This window comes from Penicillium verrucosum (assembly GCF_028828655.1).
Source record: "Penicillium verrucosum strain IBT 35672 chromosome Unknown utg000001l_segment0_segment0, whole genome shotgun sequence".
NCBI classification, from domain to species: domain Eukaryota; kingdom Fungi; phylum Ascomycota; class Eurotiomycetes; order Eurotiales; family Aspergillaceae; genus Penicillium; species Penicillium verrucosum.
Window position 1 is genome coordinate 1,969,458 of NW_026643210.1, and position 12,692 is coordinate 1,982,149.

The 12,692-nt window shown below is 46.8% G+C and overlaps 6 protein-coding genes across 6 annotated transcripts; 2 read left to right on the plus strand and 4 right to left on the minus strand.

The window, feature by feature from the left end:
• Positions 1–243: 243 nt before the first annotated feature.
• N7516_000703 (synaptobrevin family protein) lies at positions 244–1,070 on the minus strand (the record flags this gene model as incomplete). Its single annotated transcript, XM_057213425.1, has 2 exons — positions 244–964; positions 1,036–1,070. 2 exons carry the CDS (start codon positions 1,068–1,070, stop codon positions 244–246), a joined length of 756 nt encoding a protein of 251 aa, XP_057075308.1.
• A 996-nt stretch (positions 1,071–2,066) lies between these two features.
• N7516_000704 (uncharacterized protein) lies at positions 2,067–3,521 on the plus strand (the record flags this gene model as incomplete). Its single annotated transcript, XM_057213426.1, has 1 exon — positions 2,067–3,521. One exon carries the CDS (start codon positions 2,067–2,069, stop codon positions 3,519–3,521), a length of 1,455 nt encoding a protein of 484 aa, XP_057075309.1.
• A 464-nt stretch (positions 3,522–3,985) lies between these two features.
• Positions 3,986–5,486, minus strand: N7516_000705 (uncharacterized protein; the record flags this gene model as incomplete). The annotated part of the gene is made up of 3 exons (XM_057213427.1): positions 3,986–4,387; positions 4,465–4,985; positions 5,033–5,486. The coding sequence occupies 3 exons, from the start codon at positions 5,484–5,486 to the stop codon at positions 3,986–3,988; spliced, it is 1,377 nt and encodes a 458-aa protein (XP_057075310.1).
• Positions 5,487–6,423: 937 nt separating this feature from the next.
• On the minus strand, positions 6,424–7,021 carry N7516_000706 (uncharacterized protein; the record flags this gene model as incomplete). The annotated part of the gene is given in 3 exon segments (XM_057213428.1): positions 6,424–6,739; positions 6,833–6,967; positions 6,984–7,021. 3 exon segments carry the CDS (start codon positions 7,019–7,021, stop codon positions 6,424–6,426), a joined length of 489 nt encoding a protein of 162 aa, XP_057075311.1.
• A 221-nt stretch (positions 7,022–7,242) lies between these two features.
• Positions 7,243–9,813, minus strand: N7516_000707 (uncharacterized protein; the record flags this gene model as incomplete). Its single annotated transcript, XM_057213429.1, has 1 exon — positions 7,243–9,813. One exon carries the CDS (start codon positions 9,811–9,813, stop codon positions 7,243–7,245), a length of 2,571 nt encoding a protein of 856 aa, XP_057075312.1.
• A 988-nt stretch (positions 9,814–10,801) lies between these two features.
• On the plus strand, positions 10,802–11,852 carry N7516_000708 (uncharacterized protein; the record flags this gene model as incomplete). Its single annotated transcript, XM_057213430.1, has 2 exons — positions 10,802–10,895; positions 10,957–11,852. 2 exons carry the CDS (start codon positions 10,802–10,804, stop codon positions 11,850–11,852), a joined length of 990 nt encoding a protein of 329 aa, XP_057075313.1.
• Between the last annotated feature and the right edge of the window lie 840 nt (positions 11,853–12,692).

Genomic DNA, 12,692 nt, shown 5'->3' on the forward strand with positions numbered 1-12,692 from the left:
TCATAAAGAATACAAAACAGATAGTTAGCTTTAATATACAGATCTGAGTAGGAAAATGACCCAACGAGTAAAAGCAGAGCAAAGTCCGAAAAGGTAAGAAAGTAGATAACCATCGCATCGTGTCTCATGAGAAAGTCGGAAACCGAAGCAACCCCAGAAACTGGATATTCGAAAAAAAAAAAAAAAGAATAAGCAAAAAAAGCACGCTCGCTGAAATGGTCGACTAGCCACCTTGAAACTGTGCTAGTGTCCAACACACTTCCCCCATGCAGGTAGTCCACATCCCATACCAATGAACAGATATAGCAAGAAGATAACGACGACCACCATCATAATCATCAACTTAGTATTCTTCCACCACATCCGTCTCCGCAGTCCCCGGCTACGGATCCGGAAATCATGTGCACTCCCGCCAAGTCGATCAGTCTTGTCAACCAGCAGATCGATGCGCTCGCCGCGCTCCAGGACCCGCTCGATATTCTCAGTCATTATATCCCGGACGCTGTCAATCTCGCGTCGGGCTGACGCAAGCGAGTCTGCTGGCGGGGCGGTGTTGTAGGCTTGTAGGAGAGAGCGCAGGTCATTGTTGAAGGCAGCGCAGCCGTAGGCGGGCAGTGAGCCGAACTCGGTTGTGGATGGTTCGTAGGTGGTCAGGAACTTGCGCTTCATTTCTAGGAGGTAGGCGAATGGGATGCGGCGGCCTTGCTCTGCCGATGCAACTACCACGAAACTCAGGGGGGCGTGTGAGTTGGGCTCTGCGAGGTTGGCATCGTCGGATTGGTGGCCCTTTGGAGAGTCGGCGATGTAATGGACAAAGAGCCGTTCATGGGTGAAGGTGAGCTTTTGTGGCTTGTCATGTGTGATCTTTGGGAGGATGATGGAGGCTAGTGACGAGGCGGCGCTCGATGAACTGCCCGGCGAGGAGTGCTCGGCCAGAATGGTAGTGCGATGCGCGATGCAAGAGCTGGAGTTGATTACGTTGTTAGTCTGGGAACAGTTTTCTTGATTACTTAGATGTCGGACGGCAAGACTTACTAGAGCAAAGAGCTCGTCTTGGAGGATGAAGCCATAGTTCAGTGGCCGTGAGGTCAAAGATAGAAGGAACGTTGCAGAAAAGAGGTCCAAGTAAAAGTGACAGAAGAACTTGTAGTTTTCAGGCGCTTGTAGAACCCAGATATAGAAGCTCAGTTATTTGAAAGATCTTGAAAGCTGGAGAACCTTGCATGGTGGTAGGCCTGCCCAGGTCCACTGCGCCATCCGCTGAGTCAGCCCACCTCGCGCCCGGGCCCGGGCCCTGGGTCGGTTAATTAGTTATAGGCTTCCAAGGTTGTTACTGACTCTATGAAAATCATTGAAACACCATTTAGAATCATTATTTCTTGCGTATCCTGGTAATATTCTATGAAAACGGAAACGTTATATACAATCCTCTATTGACGTTATATTGCAGTAAAATTTCAAGTCCTCTTCCAAAGGAGAGAGAGCCTCATTTTGGAACTTTTCTTCTGTTAGTGATGTATATACCGCGTCGAGGTCAGTTATATATGGCAAGACACTATTCTTATATTTGGGCCAGAGTCCATCTCATTTGCCAAGCGTTATGCTAATTCTGGTGGAAGGTGTGCCATAGTTTATGTAGCTAGCTTACTTAGCTTACTTACTAACTAGTTATTAAATCCTTATACTAGATATTTACGATTAAGCCGTTTAACTTGTACCAATCCCCTAAATCTATTTGAATTTACTGCTAGTTTTGCTTTATTGTTCATCTTTCTTGATTACTCTGTACAGTACAGTCCTCACTTTTCGTTCACTGAGGCTTTTTAAAGTTTGCCAATCACTCTGAGCCGCACTGCCGCACTGCCGCATATCACGACTCCACCTTCAGGACCCATCTAAGGTCACCTCTTTTTATCCGTTCCCAACTCCTCCATCAGATTTGGCAAATTCTTTCATCAATATTTTGCCAAGGTGGACAAATTAGCACCTCCAGTCTTTTATTTCATCAACTCTTTGGCCTGCACCTTTACTTTCCACTGATAGCTTCGCACCTTCGAACCATCACCATGGCCGAGACATCCACTGAACCCAGATCTGAAACTCCGCCTATCACTATGTGTGACAAGCCTCTCCACGAGAATCACGAGCCTCGGCTTGGTGACATGTCTGATGTTCCCGCCGCAGCCAGCCTGGACGTTGAAACCAAGACCAAGTCCGACTCATACTCTCATGAGGTCCCTGACAATGGTAGCGCTATCAAGTTCCATGATTCGTCTCCTAACAGTTCCGACTCGTCCTCGCCTAATAGCTCATCCCCCAACAGTGTTCACACGACCTTTCCAGACAGCAACGTCTTGAAAACAAGCCATTTGCCCGAGGATAGCTCCAAGGAAAACCAAAATACTCAACCAAGCACCCTGTGTGACACATCTTCTCGGTCTGATTCCGACGGCGAAACCGTTATTTTGGGGAACCCCACTGCTATGAATGAGAATTACTCTGACAAAGCCTCCCCTAATAACTCCAGCGCCGAAGATTCCGGCGCTGTGTCTGGTGCTGGCATTCAGATAAACCCTGACGTTGAGAGGAGCGGCACTCCGGATTCTTTCCGTCACGATGGCTCTGACTCGTCCTCTCAGGGTTCCACGACAACCTCCCCAGTTTCCCCCCGCTCTATCTCACCCGCTAGTTCAACTAGTACGGCATTCCAAGTCCCCCTCGACACCGATGAAGACGATGAAGATGAACCAAGGATCCCCCAAGGCTCTCAATCAATTTGTGCATATGCTTCTCCTGTTCAAAATGGCTGTCGCACTCGGACCAGCTGTGATAGGAATGATGACACTGGCAGGTGGCATGTTGAACCGGATGGATTTATCAACGAAGCCAGACGGGCCGGAGGGCCATACCTTTTCCCTTTGCCCGTTGACACAAACAGATTGAAAATTAATGATCCCCTTCATGACATTCTCGAGGATTGTACGGTTGTCCAACCAATAATGTCAATTCTCGCTGAACACGGAGTCCACCCACTCTCAATGAGGCTCAGAAATTGCGAGTACAAGCTTTTCAATCGGTTCAACTACTTGCCAACTTTGATTTTCTCTGCAACTCGTGACACCTTCGATGACTCTTGGGTCCAGGCATGCCGCCAAATCTGGACTCACTTATCCAATGTCGGCCTTGGAAAAGTCAATGTTGAGATATCGGAATTCGAGATCAAGCCAACTTTCGTGTGGTCAATGCAAAGGACTGACCGCGTTTGGCCAGTCAACATTGATTTACTTCTCAGGATACACGATGAAGTTGATGTTACGGGAATGGTCCGTCTTGGCATAATCCGTGAGGGGAACACTGATAGCAGAGAGAATCTCCCGCTTACTGTGAGCATGGATGTAGAATACGATAGCGATCGAGACTGGCGCGGTACAAGGGATCATATTGTGGAGATTCTGGATGACATGAATCTCCCTATGGTTGGGGTCACCATCATGAAGGGCGGCAAAAACTTCCGGGGTTAAAATAGCCGACCAGGACCTGGCCTCGGGAGGACATGATCGGGACAAGCAAGTTGCGGGCTGGGAAAAACTGCCTAGTATCAAGGAATAATCAGACTGGCACTATGTGACTCACTAGTTATTGCTAAAACTACGATCTTATGGATACCTAGGTAACCTATTGCTAAAACAGACTAAATGCAAAAGCTATGGAGATTTTGCCGTTTCATTCATTTGATCCAACTAACTGATTAAATATTAATCAGGGTAGATGAGGACCACAGAAGTCTAAATGCGGAAAAAAGGCAAAGAACAAAGAACAAATAAACAAAGAACGAATAGATAAAAGAGACAGACGCTCAGCCCATGTAAGCACCGAAAGCTAGGGGATGGCTGACATCAGCATAGTGTGCTGAGTCAGTAGCCGGCGAACCGGGTCACAATAAAACAATTTGATGAAAACGAATGGAAGAGAAGATGTCGATGTCCTAGGAAGAAGTTCCAGGGCGGTTCATCTTAAGCCGAACATCAGTGGCTTTTGTGATGTTTTTTATATCCTCTATGAGAACTTCCATTGGGGTGAAGTAGGACATCATGTGGTTAACACCACCGGCGAAAAGCATGCCGACAACCACATGGGACATAGTGAATACGAGCGAACCCGAATCACCCTTATGGGAGTACTCAGGGGTGTGCAGCGGGTGGATGCAATGTTCAAACGTGGTTCGGTTGATCTCTACTCCATCCTGGATTGCATGGTTGAGAATGGCTGACCTGAGGGGGCTCTTTGTTCCCTTTCGATATCCAGACCGTTGACCGTGAATGAAGAGCTGCACTCCTTCAAGGCTTTCAGGTATTGGGGAGTCCCTTAGATCATAACCGTCGGGTGTCTGAGGAAGAGATGATGTTAGCATGTGCTTCAGACAAAACCACTCTGAAAAAGGATGCCGAAGAAGAAAAATCTTACCACATTTTGCCCTATCCGGTCGTCTGGAACTTCAATAAGTGCCCAATCGAGGTTTGATGTGGGCCTTCCGGGGACTGGAGGTGTTGTTCGAAAACCTGATGCCGCGTACACGTGTCCGAAAGCCGCACGGTTGTCGTTTTTGAAGGTTTGGATTTCATCAAGAAAGTCGTTGAGATCGGACAGCGTATCCTTCATTCTGGTAAAGGTTCGCGCTGCAGTCCGGCCGAATACGAACTCGATATCCTCGCCCTCCAATTCGCGGAATTGGACATATTCCTTGTCTGTTTCTATTGCTCGAATTTCGTCTTTAAGGGAAACAATCCTGTCTTCAATTGCCATGGAACTCGGGTGTTCCATCTGAAGTTCTCTTCTGAGGTCGTCATCTGGTTTAATCCCATTTTCGCGCCACTTCCGCACCCTTGTGACGAGGTCGGGGCGCAGACCATTCTCACTAGGGTTCACGCAGTGGAAACAGGTGAGGCCCAAGGTCTTGTAGTCAGATTGACCCGGTAGCTTAAGCTCTAGAAACCCGCCGAGCGTTCCTGAACCATTCTTGCCTCTCGGTGACTTTGGCTGATCATGGACGGTTGGTGGAGAACACGTCGGTCAAGCTGTTCGTTATCGATAGCTGAGGCTCCCCGAGTAAAGTCCCCATGGACAAACTCGACTGCCACACTTGACAGGCGAATTTTGTCGAGGAGTGCTCTGATCTGGGCAGTCGAGGTGCATCGATGGCTTGGGGGGCTCGAAGAATTACAGACGACGAGTACGGTGGTTGTGAACCCCGGGTCGAGACCTTTCTTCCGTAAAACACACGTGATAATGCACACTCCAGTGTGATCAATCTTTCGGACAATTTTACGGAGGAGAGATGGCCACTCTCGGCAGATGGGGTCATTCCTCGACACTGGCAAGTATTTAGCGGTAGAGTTAGGCTCCGGGGCCTTTGGGGGCTGGGTTGACCTTGGGCTCTTTGCCCTGTCATATCGATGGTCCTTCTTTGACGACTTCGGATACGGCATGGTGGTTCAGAATGAGGGTAGCTTGGTTAAAAAAAAATGCGAGATTGAAAGAAGTTGAGTGAGAAAACAATTGGTATATCACGGACGATTGCCCCCCCCCCAATCGTCGGACTGGGAGGGTTGATCAAACGGACAAATATGCTCACGAGTGATATCGCAAATGGTTCTAAGTTTTCTAGAGCTCAATTATGAGGCGAGGCCAAATGAGAAGTCGAGGTGCATAATGCAAGTTGAGTTGAGTTTAAAGAGTTAAGACAGCTGGCTTCTACATATATAGACTATTAAATCTGACATCCATTTTCTGTATTTCTAATTTAAGGATAGCAGTATTTCTTTCAGCTTCGGTTTTAGATCCTCAAACACTTCTCAGTACGAAAGCTCCAAGAGAACGACCCCCAAATGAAAATAGGCATGGAATCGATGCATTCAACCAGGGCCTTGGAAGACTTTGGGATATAGAAGTCAAGTCTATATTACGGGGTTCAAAGCTGTGTTGAATCAAGGAGTCATCGAAATCAACCGTGAAATCCAATGAACGTAGGAACAAGATATCATCTTCCATCAAAGGGATAACGTCCTAAGGCGATACGAGTCGGTCCTCTGGAGGGTATCAAGGAGTAAGGGAGGACGGATTTTGTGCTCTGTAGGTGCAGGGCAGAAAACGTTCTGTCAGATTCAATTCAGTTCAGATTCAGTTCAGATTCAATTCACTTTAGAAGTCCCTATACCTATATAGTGAATCCTATATAATTAAGCATCACTCTTCTTCCTCCAAGCTGGATACCTATGGTTTGAAGCTATCTTGCTTTTCTAAAGTCTCTTATTTGCAGCTACTATCATGGCACCTCATACTCGAACGATCTGCTTCGATGCTCGATTGCTCCGCGGCCTTGTAGGCACTATCGTCACCACATCTGACCTTGTCTCAGATGGCTCATCACCAGAACCTACCTCCCTCGCCCCTTCCACTGAGCCCTCTCGCGCTACGACCTCTCCTGTTTAACCCTACTCGGGATCGTTGTTCTTGACGGAATAAGCTATCACGCAGAACTTGGGCCAGGAATACAGTATCGATGTTTTTGAAGTCTAGTAGCCTTTGATGGTACTCCATAGGCCTGATACGATGTAGCTGGCCTATCTCACTTGCGATGAGCCCCAGCCAATCCGGTGACGATGATGGATTTATTATTGTTGCGCATAGGTTGGAGATGACTTCATAGTTGGAGCTTGAGAGTGAGGATCGGCAAACCTCACTTGAGCATGACGCTCAATGTCCCGACACAGCTTTTGGTTTCATCAGTTTTCCAAGGCTCCATCTCAATCCCTCGCCAGTTTCTCAAGGAAACGCAATATTAGAAGTAAATACTGTGTGAGAATAGAGGCCTTTTGCGGTAGTTTCCGCATTGCGAAATTCAAGTTTCAAGTTTACATCGCGCCGCAGCATGAAATTGCAGCTAGCTAGATGATGCTGGAAATTTGTTCTAAAATATCTCATACAGATCAATCGCGTGAGAACGGGTTTGGATGTAGTGCATAGTACTTCTCCATGAAATACGATGTGTAGCTGTTATAGGTTGAATACTATGGATGGCATAGCTACCTCATATTAAATGCCTGGACGGTACAAAGAGAGAAGTAACTGATATTCCATTCTGAGCGATGCTATTTCTCATGCAAACATTATGCTTTTCTAATTCCAACCAAAAAGAAAAAAAGATAAAAGAAAGTAAATCAGCAGGGCATTTTAAACATAGTTCTAGACATCGACGAATTCAAACTCAGTCTCATTACCTTCACCCTCCACCTTGTCTATTTTGATATCCTCGGAAATACCAGTAAAAGAAGGCCCAGGTGATCCCATATCCATGGTGATGGTGCCATCACTCTGTGATCCGTTTTCACCATCGTCGGTAGTCAGACCAAGATCCAGGGATGATACCTCATCATCATACTCGGTAACCTCCATGTAAGTATCCGACTGCGCCTTATCCTGACTCTCATGATTCTCATGTTTGAGTCTAAACTGGGAATAGTCGGTAGAGTCCACGGACATGATATCCGACGCGTGACTGTAAGTGGCGTTGTGAGATGCACCATAAATGGTACTATGGGTGTCACTAGCCACGATCTCGCTGAAAGAATCGTTGGCGGAGGCGACACTGCCAGTGTGTACGGCGGGTCCAGGAGCTGAGAATCCACCGAAGTCCATGGCGGGAATGATCAAGTCGGTGAAAACACCACCCGTTTCATCGTCATTGCCGCCCGCCCATAGAGGTAGATATTGGAATTCATTGTATGTGAGGCAGCCTAGGGTATCTGTGATTTGGTGTCGCATGCATGTGGGTGGGCTAGATTGCAGCAGCATCTCGAGTGCGTATTGTCTCAAGAAAGAGTAAACCTCATTTTTGAATGTCCTTTCGTCAAACATTTCCGCTGAAATATCTGTCTTGGGTGGCATTGGAGATACAGGCGGAAGGCACGGGGTGGGGGTGGGAGCAGGGATGGGACTGAGGAAAGGGCCGCTGTTGTAGGTGCTGTCAACATCATTTCCGGATTGTGACTTCCGCACGTTAATGGCCATCTCCATCTTAACATGCCCACCCGCATGTCGCGCAGCCAGAGTTTCTTCCTCGTGACGAGCCTGAGCTCTGGTCCTAACCGCTTGGTTGAACACATGACTCATCTGGCGAATTTCACCAAGAGACACCTGGCGAATTCTTGCTGCGGTTTCAGTACCAAAGGCAAGGGAGCCATTGCCGATTTCCGCTATGGAAGAATGGGACTCTAGACGAGGTGCTTCATCTTGATAGAGATCCAGCGATACTAGCGCATTCCAGAAGTTTTGCCCGATTAATCGCTGAAGAACAAATCCCTTGTCTATGCCCCATCGGTGGTATGGGTTTTCGGATCTCACCAAGTTTGGAGCCACATGGAATGAGCGATTTGTGTCTCTTCCCTTGATCAAAGCCCCATAGATGCGGTCTCGAATGAATTCCTTCAGCGTCGTGACTAGTTGACATATGATTCCTTGATCTGCAGGATAAAGTTGAACATGGCGGGTAAGCTTCTGGAACTCAACAATGCATGCCAACCAGGGCATTTCATTCCCGGTCAACTGTAAGAAGCACCGAACAACGTAGTCGCCGAAACTCTTGCTGGCATACTCGATACGCTGCACCTCGGTGTCGTCTAGAATATCAGAAATTCGGCTCCGCACCAAGCTTTCCATGGACCCGATTGGCTTGAATCGTGTGGCCCGAATCAGGTACAACAGGGCTTCATCCCCAACCATTTTGACAAAGGCGTCTCGACAGAGGCAGGGCGATTCGATACCACATGCCACTCGATATGTCACCTCGGGATGAAGTTCGATGAACCGAGTGTTGTTGAGTTCATAGAACCACGAGATGATGTGGTCGCAGATGGCCGGCACTGTAGCCACGTCAAATATTTTGGCGAGGGCAAAAAAGGTCCACATCTTGCAAGGAGTGTCTATTCTAGGGTTTAGTCCTTCCAGAACGTGAAGAATGTGCTCAATGCCTTCACGATGACGGGAGGCTGAGTATTCCACCGGCAAGCCTGCCTGTTCTACTGTTTCAGGCGGTGATGCCGAAAATTGGTCCTGCGAGTCGACTTCAGCTTCAATCCGGTCATTTTGCGAATATTCAAGGTGGTGGACATCGGTATCGGCCCCGGGCCCAGGCGATGCTGTAGGGGATTGTGTGGGCTGCTCAAAAGGTTCTAAATAATCTTGTCCCCCAACACAAGACGATGGCAGGCTCCAGATATTCTGTTTTGAGGCCCATGTCCTCACGCTCAAAGGGCAGGAAAGCTCGGTTAGGAAGATAACTGCATCTTCTTCTAGGGTTGGGGGTGTGAGGTCTAAAACGTATCGAATCCCATCTGGAAGTTTGCCAGTCAATCCGCGTCGCTTTCGGACCCGGGTCTGCATTTGTGGATTGAAGAGTCGTTTGAAGTAGGCTGAGCCTGTAGCCAATAATTTCTCGCTGTGAATGCGATGGGGAACTGTTTGTGGGGAAAGAGGCAACTTGGATCGAATCATCTCCGGAGAAGGGTCAATGAACACCATGGTATCTGCGCCATGGAGAAGAAGTAGAAATGGCATTGTTGTAAGGTTTAAAAGTGATTCCTGAGAATCCGAGTGACTTTTTGGAAGCACCGTGGGGGTATCGGGGGTGCTTGTAAAGGTTGAGATGGGGCCAGAATCTCTTTTAATGTCACTATTCGGTTCCTGTTGCTGCCGTAGGAGCTGAACATTTTCAGTTTCTCGAGGTGTGTAGTTTGAAGGGCGATGAGGCAGCTCCATTTTGGACTGAGGTTCAAGAGGCCAGTATTATGAAGGAGATGAGATGAAGATGCAAATGACTAGAGAATAAAGTAATAGTTAAGTTAAGAGTAGGAATGTTATAATCATAGTTCGCTACCTAAGAATAAGAATAAGACGAAGATGAAGACGAAGATGAAGATGAAGAAGAAGAAGAAGAAGCGGGAGAGCTGTGGAGAAATGGGGAATGAGGCTCTGCTGCCTAGAGGTACCCGACGGAGTACAAACAAGGTCTTGGTTATCTTTCACCTACATATGTGTATACACCTGTAGATATATCCTTTCACCTCCTATACAATATGTAGATATATATTCTTTTACTGATTTCCTAAAATCCCAGAAGAATTAAAAGAATTACCTAGCCCCCAAAATATGGACTTGTCCGTAACTTTTCCATATATAACATGTGAAACTTATGGGTCTAAAATGGTAATACTGCTATGTTGTATACCCTTAATACCGGATATCTTTGCTTTTTCTCAGGTAGTCGAGTTAGGCTGAATAAATTTCAGGCTAGTTACATGTAGTTAGTTACGAATCCGTGGGGCTGTGCTCCATTTAGTACTTTCGATTTGCAATTCTTCGATTCAACCACATTCTGGAGTACAACCTATTTTGCTATGAGTGGAATCAACTGCTCATGTCCCAGCTTGAGACTGTCACAGTGTGGAAAAGGTTAGTATTGAGATCTCCTCCAAGGATACGTGGACAACAAACTGAAATCTTTTTAAGATGGGACTTGGCAAACAAGTCAAGCTTATCCTGAATCCTTCAGCCCACATTACGGAAACCCCTCCATCACCCCGGACGCTCAGATATGCTTGATGTTAGTTGAATATCTCTGTTATGTTTTCATATATTTTCATATTATCCTATTACCCTTCGCACTGCTAAGGTCAACAGATTCGCAAGCGCAAACAAGATTCGTACATGTCAGCGATGTCGCACTACGTTTACCCAAACCTTTCAAATGCCCGAAAAATGGTGGTCTACTTCCTACAAAACGTCTAATGGATATTTTGGTTGTGAAACTACCCGTCAAGCAGGGGTTGTCACAGGCTTTAGTAAGTGACCACTAGGTGGACCTCTAGGGCTGAACCGAAAGTTTACTAACTTGATGTATAGATACATGGGCATACTTTGAAATAAAACATGTCCGAGCCAACTTGACGTACGACTGGATCAAACTGAACATCTTCACCCGATGGGTAGCTTCCACTAATCAGACAATTCTGTTTCTTTTCGACCCGGCACTGTCCATACAGGAGTTAATTCTCCAGTCGCTATCGAATTCACCACCTTCTCACTCTCAGTCGAGGATTCCATTTTGGCCCTACTCGCACGCCTTCGAGATTATAGCCAACCTCGAAGAGGCCGCCGTTTGGGCGATCCGGAACCAAGTGAGGGCGATTGAAAAAGAGACAAATCCAGCTATAGCCCGACGACCAGATTACAGGAGAATGCACGACATTGCCCGCCACGCTATACATGTCAACGAGAATCTGGATGTCTCGGTACAGAATATTGAGACTATCCTAACCCACTACGCTCTTTATATGATATCAAAACGGGAAGAGTCATACTTGGGCGCAGACGAAGACATCCGTAATCAACTAGAATTCTTTCGAGGCTATATCGCAAATCTACGCCAACGCTCATCTTCCAATGAGAAGCGGCTTCAGAACGAGATCCAATTAGCCTTCAATACTGTCGCCCAGGCTAATGCGGAAACCTCTGTGGAGATAGGTCGTGCCGCACAGATCGACAGTTCGGCCATGAAGACGATCGCATTTGTCACACTCACCTTTCTCCCGCCTACTTTTATCTCGTCGATTTTTAGCATGTCATTCTTCCAGTGTGGGGACAATGGCTGGGGCATGTCAAACAAGTTTTGGATTTATTGGGCGGTTGCTGTTCCAACAACCATTGCCACGGTCCTGATTTGGCGGTACTGGCATAAACTTGTTCCCAGTTTTCATCACAAGCCAATGGGGGTTCCTAGGTCTAAAGAACGGGTATAAGTCTTCCTTGGGAACCTACACCATGCATATATCTCGATAGACACCAATATAAAGATAACTGCTCTAGGTATTGGTTAACTGGAGCTTAGAACAACCCGACAAAGAAAGTCTAGTAAAAGAAAAAGGTATCCCAGACATAACCGAGGAAGAAGAGAGGGTAGTTCAAGATGACTTCGGGAAAGCCCGCGAGAAGTGGCGGATACTATTAATCACCATGTGCTCATGTCCATGTCATTCTTTTCTTCTTACAAGGTTATTGTACTCTATAGATACGTACTGGGGAAGTTTTATTTCACTTCTGAGCAATTGAATTGAATCTCCTCAAGCAACTTGCGCTATCCCCAAACAACCCCATCTACAATCCCATCATGGCTACCATGACAGAAGCCGTTTATCAAGGTCGGAAACAGATGAAGTCAGTATCTGCCTAATGAGTCCATGTTCGTCTCTACTAACACAAAAGAAAATCAGACCCCGCAATATCGCCCTATTAAGCGTTTTCGGGGTCGTCAGTGGTACATTTCTGATGTTCCGCCTCCTAGCTCCACAGCGTGGCACGCTCAATACAAAGGAAGAGATATCAGCGTTTCAGGGTGGCGATTCCAACCAAACAGAGCGAGAAATACCTGGACACACTGCCCACCCGCCTCGAAAGTGATAGTTACCGAGTGCCCAGAGGAAGCGTAAGTGTCCAAGGGATAAATGCTGTCTGGGAGCATGAACTATACGAGAAAATAAAGCATGGAGGTGGATTGAAGGTTTAGAATATCAAGTTTTCATTGTACTTATGTGTGGATTGATGAATATTGAACCTTGCCGTTATGTACACCGAATGAGATG